The sequence below is a fragment of the Hibiscus syriacus genome, unplaced genomic scaffold, assembly GCF_006381635.1.
Source record: "Hibiscus syriacus cultivar Baekdansim isolate YM2019G1 unplaced genomic scaffold, ASM638163v2 tig00003454_pilon, whole genome shotgun sequence".
NCBI lineage: Eukaryota > Viridiplantae > Streptophyta > Magnoliopsida > Malvales > Malvaceae > Hibiscus > Hibiscus syriacus.
In genome coordinates, this window is record NW_024061972.1 from 3,815,284 (window position 1) to 3,822,262 (window position 6,979).

Sequence of the window (6,979 nt, forward strand, 5' to 3'; positions counted from 1 at the left end):
TGTCCATGGCGGCCAGCAAGGCAGAGCAGGGCCAAAATCTAGGTTTTCAACGAACCCCGGTTGAATGTTCTTCATATGTTGAAGAATATGTTCAGAGAAAATAGAAAATAATTTTGATCCATATGCGTGGGGTTGTCAAAAAATGAACTTTGTTTTTGAAGTTTTGGCCTTTTTACTGACCCGAGGGCCCGTTGTGGAGCCCTTAAGATCCGCACCTTTTTAATGGGTAGGGTCAAACTACTATCTCAATCCCTTAAACTTTTCTTGGAAATTCATTTTATTCCTTTTTACTTAATTTCACTATGATTTCTTTTTAAATTCTTCCTACATTTTGTTTTATTTTTTATTTTTTCCTTTTCTATTTCGTGTTCATTTAATCATATTTAAAATGCTATTTCACTTTACGAGATTTTGGCCAACAATAATTGCCTTTTTGAAAAACTTTAGGATTAATTTATTTCTCCTATTTCCTTAATTTCGTCATTTATTCTATGTTGACTTAATTTTCCTGGTCAAACTTTAATTCTTTCTCCCTGTTTTTTCTTTAGTAAATCATTTCCTTTTTCATTTTACTATAATTTGATTACTTCTCAAATTGTCCTTTCCTTTCCTTTCCTTACTTTATTTTGCATCACAATTTTTATTGTAATTTAGTTGATATTTTCTTTACATTATTTTCTTTATTATTTCATGTTTTCTTAATATGCGAGATATGCGCCCTTTGTTTGGCATGAATCTGTTCCATTTATTTTTGTCATGCTATTCTTTTAATTTTATTTCTATATATTTCTCGATATGTATATATATATTTGTTTTTTTAGTTTTATGTATGTATTTCGTCCAAATTTGGAATTCTTTTAGTCTCTGGTTTGTAGCTTGTTAAGATACTTAATTTCAATTGGACCTCTAGAGTTTCTCTTAATTAGGTTTTCATTTAGATTAATTAGGATAACCTTCTAACCAATATCCGCTTACACTCGGGTTTTTTTATTGTCCGTTTAAAACGTTAAAATTTAACCTTTTTTTTGTTCTTCTCTTTTATTCACTTAATATTTTATTTTACAATATAACATATTTTTATTTTTTAGGGTAATGTTAATCGATCAAAGGTAAGTAATTTGGATCGAATTTTAATTTTTAATTTAACATTTAATTTTCGCGATTAAGACAACCGTGAAATTAAATTAGCAACGAAAGGGCAGTACAATGGTGCTAATCCTTCCTTGACTGTAATCGACTCTCGAACCCGATATATTTATGGTAAAACGTGGATCAGGTAAGATAGTAAACTAAGGTATCCGATCAACCTAATTTTAAATGATCGGTGACGGCTCTAACACATTTATTGAAGTCGAATCTCAATTTCTGGCTCAGCCAATGGACGATTACGACACTCCTATTTTGATCAATCTAATTTGTTTTATTAATAAATTTTGTAACATGAAATTTTATATTACTATTTTATTAATATATAATTAAAAATAAAAAAATAAATTTGAATGTTACAATGATTAAATTAAGAGTAATTTGAAAGTTAAGTAACTAAATTTAAAAAGTTTAAACGTTAGTGACCGGAATAAGATTGTAAAAATACTTGAATGATAATGATTCAATGCGGCTGACCTATTCACCATTCCAACAATCAACACACCTAGACCTAGGTGGTATCTCCAGAATTATGTTAATTTTTATTTTATAGTACTTTTCTAATTAATATGAAATTCAATCATTTTCGAGGGAGATCCCTTCTAAATTTTGTCAACTCAAATATTTTAAATTTAAATTATTCTGAAATTTATTTAAATATTTAAATTTAAGTTATTAGTGGTTTATATAAGGTCAACGATACATTATAAATTAACTTTAAATTAAATGAATTTTGTTTATGTCAAACTAACGGAAACAAAAAAATTAGGAATACAATTACGTGTTAGATTATGGAAGGTGATTGGTCAGGTTAGTTCAAGTTCTTCCCCCATTTAAATTTGATTCAAAAATTATTATTTTTTACTTATAATTAAATTAACTCAAATTTAGGACCTATCTAACTTGAACAGATATAATTTTTGAGATAAAAAAACTATATTCAATAAGAAAAATATTATTATAATTATCTTTAAATATATAAAAAATAATTGTAATATTGTCTTAATTTTATTTCACCTTAAATTACAATAAGCCCCTAGGGTAGTTCTAAAAATGAAAGGGCTTCTTAATATATTTGGGGGCTTATTTTTCCACTTGTCATCCCCACTTGTATGTTTGTGCTGCTTCTTTTTACACGACACTCGAGAATATGACAATGCCGGCTCTTTTTGGTGAAAGACTCGGGGCATTGTGACCATCGCTTTGTCTATATATATATTTTTAAGGCAATGGGACAATGTATACCTCTAAAATTTAAGGTTATGTGCCCTAATATCGTTGATTAGTCCTGCCATTGGGGATCGGTGGGGTATACCCTTTCTTCGCTTGGCAGTTCTGTAATTAACCGATGTTGGAGGGGGTGTTGAAGGACTAAAGCTCCTCACATTGTCACTGTGGTTGTTCTTTGACTTTCCATGGCTACTGCTGCTGTATGAGTCCTCGGACTCGGTTGCCTTTTCCATTTGCCTCTTCTTTGATGTTCCAACTATCTGTATTTCAGTTTACTAATTTTAATGATATTATTAAATTATAGGACTAAAATTGAAATTTGATATTAGTTGAAGTGTCAAGATCATAATTTGACCCGTACAGTTACTCGGCTAGCAAACAGCAGATTTGACTGACGAGAAAATGAATGAAGAATTTTTTTTTTTACCTTGCAACCGAGAGAGCAAAAGCGGAAGGAATCGACAAGGCTTCGATCACAGGCCTTACAAGTGTTGATGATACCTTTTCCTGGCCTTTGTTGAGGCCTTTCATTGAGGAAGACGACCTTGGCACTGTTTATTACATAGGTTTGAACTCCAGTTATGTCCAGGTATTTTTGTATCTCCGATACCCTTATTACATCATGGTTCGAAGATCTCCTTATCTGTTAAAAAAAACATATCAAATGGGAAATTAACAGACAAGTCACATGAGAATTTCGTGGGTTATGCTGTCTTATCTGTCAACTGATGCATTCATTCACGATAAAGACATTTGGGTTTGTCGTTAGAAACAGAGTAAATGAGTTTGAAAATCGAATGCTTGGATGCCGTGAAAAAGTGAAGGAAAAGAAAATAGGAAGGTAAAATTTAGCGGAGAACAGACTCCCAGAAATGGAAAGCGAAAACCCATAAAAAGAAGAAGAAATGAATGGTGGATTACCTGAATATAGCGATGATCCCTGTAAGAAGGCAGACAAGAAGAACAAAGAGAGCCATCGATACAATCCAAGCAATACATATTGCATTCGCTCTTGTGAGAATCAATATGAAGCTTGCATTGAACGAAGAACTGTTCTCTTAACAAAGGTTTAAGCCATGGGGGCCACCTGTTGCCTTCTTCATCAGGTTCACCAGCTCCCTATCAAAAACAAAATGACATCAAACACCATTCCATCAACACACATTTCCAGTGACTAGCCATATTAAAAAAAAAACACGTTGAACAAATATTAAGAATCATATACCATGATTCTTCTGTTCTTGGGCATGATTTCACGGACACTGGATCCTTCATTTTCGATCGCCAGCTTGAAATTCCTGGAGTATACTCTGTTGAAGCAAAGAGAGAAAAACTAATTAAGAATGGAGATGGTTCTTACCGAACCAAAGTCCACACCCGAACCAAAGTCCGAAGCTAAGATTTGTGAATGATAGATGCGTTGAAGTGAGGTCCTCCTCCCCTTTCATGCTCTCTTTATGTATTCGTATAAAGTAATGGGTCTGTTTTTGTCCTAATTATCCATGCCCATCATTATTATATAGAGGTAATTAATTTGAAGGTAAATTATGTAATTTGAAGGTAAATTATGTATTTTGTCATCTAATTAATCACATACTTTTATTTTGATCATTTAATTATTTTTTTAAAAACATACCTAATGTTGATTTCATTTTGATGATATACCGTTAAAATGTTGTTGAAATGACATCTTTTTTATTTTTTCAATGATAATGTAATATTATCTTACAGTGACACATCAGTATCATTATTATTATTTTTAACGACGAATAATTAACTAAAATAAAATATAATGTTATGTACCATTATTAATTTCATTGGTAATGTATGTTATTGGGCTTACTGTTGCTATTTTCTTTTCATGTGATGGGAGGATAGATATGAATCAAATTTTGAATTAATATCAAATGTTATTCTTAATTCTACATTTTTAATATAACTGTAAAAAACATATCTACCATTCTTTTATATATTTTAATATTATCTTTCCAAACATAAATATAAAAGTATTTTTTGAAAGAAAATTAGATCTATAGATGTTTTTATTTTAATTAAATTTCAATTTTTTCTTTATAAAATTTTAATAGTCACTTAACTTTTCTTTATCGTTGGTTAATAGACGACGACATCAATTTTAATATTGGTTGTCATCATCGATTTTTCTTATTTTCCTTTTATTTCATTCTATCACATCTTTAAGTTTTCTTTGATTTTGAATAATCATGCTTTTATAACACTTTTTTTTCTACCTTTTGGGGTGTTTTCGGTCGTTTGATCATTTTTTTTGTTTATCCTTTTTAGCATGGTTTGTAACACCCCAAATTCCGGACTAATAATTTCGAGTTTATCCGAGAGACTTATGGACCCCATGAATTGTTTAATCCAAGTCGTTGGGCTTAATTGGTTTGAACTTGGGCTCGATTAGCCATAAAAAATGGATTTTTATTTAACAGAAAAATGAGGAAGAACCAATTGAGTAATTTCCCCATTTTTGAAAAGGTTAAGACTTTATTATCTCTTTATTTTCTCATCCTCTTTATTTCTTCTTCTTTCTCTTTTTCCTCTTCTTTCTCTTTAAGTTCATATTACAAATCCGTCCTTAATCACTCCAGCACCATCATTTATGGATTTAAAGCTTTGGGTTTTTATTTTTGTAAGAAAAAAGGGGTTTTATCATCCAAGCCTAGAGGAGAGTGTTTGCTGGCTAAAGGAGCTTCATTTTGGGATTCTTTAAAAGTATTTTTTTAAACAAAATTATATCTATAAATATTTTAATTAAATTTCAATTTTTTCTTTCTAAAATTTTAATAGTCACTTAACTTTTCTTTATCGATGGTTGATAGACGACGACATCAATTTTAGTGTTGGTTGTCGTCATCGATTTTTCTTATTTTCCTTTTATTTTCTTCTATCACATCTTTAATTTTTCTTTGATTTTGAATAATCATGCCTTTATGACACTTTTTCTCTACCTTTTGGCGTGTTTTCGGTCGTTTGATCATTTTTTTTGTTTATCCTTTTTAGCATGGTTTGTAACACCCCAAATTTCGGGCTAATAATTTCGAGTTTATCCGAGAGACTTGTGGACCCCATGAATTGTTTAATCCAATTTGTTGGGCTTAATTGGTTTGGACTTGGGCTCAATTAGCCATACAAAGGGGATTTTTATTTAACAGAAAAATGAGGAAGTACCAATTGAGTAATTTCCCCATTTTTAAAAAGATGAAGACTTTATTATCTCTTTATTTTCTCATCCTCTCTATTTATTCTTCTTTCTCTTTTTCCTCTTCTTCATCTTCAAGTTCATATTACAAATCCGTCCATAATCCCTCCAGCACCATCATTTATGGATTTAAAGCTTTGGGTTTTTATTTTTGTAAGAAAAAAAGGGGTTTTATCATCCAAGCCTAGAGGAAAGTGTTTGATGGCTAAATGAGCTTCATTCTGGGATTCTTTAAAAGTATTTTTTTAAACGAAAATTAGATCTAAAAGAAAATTAGATCTATAGATATTTTAATTTTAATTAAATTTTAATTTTTTCTTTCTAAAATTTTAATATTCACTTAACTTTTCTTTATCGTTGGTTGATCGACGACGACTAGAGGTGGGAATAGGCCAGGCCAGGCTAGGCTTTAATAGGCCTGAGCCTGGCTTGTAGCCTGTCAAAGGCTTTTATTTGGGCTCGGCCTGGCCTATTTAAAAGCCTGGCCTGTTTAAAAACATGGCATGTTTAAAAGCATGTTTCCCAATAAACATTTAATATTTTCAGTTTAGTCACTAATTTTAGAGTAAAGTCCCTATTAAGTCACTCTAACTTAGCGTATTTTACAAAGTAGTCACTTTAAATAGGCCGACCTATCAGGCTTATAAGGCTTTTTAATAAGCCTAAGCCTGGCCTATTTAATTTAATAGGCTTTTAAAAAGGCCCAAGCCTGGCCTTTTTATTAAATAGGCCAGGCCAGGCCAGGATTTATATAGGCCAGGCCGTAGGCCCCTGTAGGTCGCCCTGGCCTATTCCCACCCCTATCGACGACATCAATTTTAGTGTTGGTTGTCGTCATCGATTTTTCTTTTTTTCCTTTTATTTCCTTCTATCACATCTTTAATTTTTCTTTGATTTTAAATAACCATGCCTTTATGACACTTTTTCTATACCTTTTGGCATGTTTTCGGTCGTTTGATCATTTTTTTGTTTATCCCTTTTAGCATGGTTTGTAACACCCCAAATTTTGGGATAGTAATTTTGGGTTTATCTGAGACACTTGTGGACCCCGTAAATTGTTTAATCTAAGTCGTTGGGCTTAATTGGTTTAGACTTGGGCTCAATTAGCCATAAAAAGGGGATTTTTATTTAACAGAAAAATGAGGAAGGACCAATTGAGTAATTTCCATATATTTGAAAATATGAAGACTTTATTATCTCTTTATTTTCTCATCCTCTTTATTTCTTCTTCTTTCTCTTTTTGCTCTTCTTCATCTTCAAGTTCATATTACAAATCCGTCCATAATCCCTCCAGTACCATCATTTATGGATTTAAAGCTTTGGGTTTTTATTTTTATAAGAAAAAGAGGGGTTTTATCATCCAAACATAGAGGAGAGTGT

The 6,979-nt window shown here is 31.3% G+C and overlaps 1 protein-coding gene across 1 annotated transcript; it reads right to left on the minus strand.

Moving 5' to 3' along the window:
- Positions 1-2,170: 2,170 nt before the first annotated feature.
- On the minus strand, positions 2,171-3,729 carry LOC120177582. Its single transcript, XM_039183682.1, has 4 exons — positions 3,602-3,729; positions 3,298-3,495; positions 2,804-3,019; positions 2,171-2,636 (listed from the first exon to the last, which is right to left on the minus strand). The coding sequence occupies exons 1-4, from the start codon at positions 3,623-3,625 to the stop codon at positions 2,394-2,396; spliced, it is 681 nt and encodes a 226-aa protein (XP_039039613.1). The 5' UTR covers positions 3,626-3,729; the 3' UTR covers positions 2,171-2,393.
- Between the last annotated feature and the right edge of the window lie 3,250 nt (positions 3,730-6,979).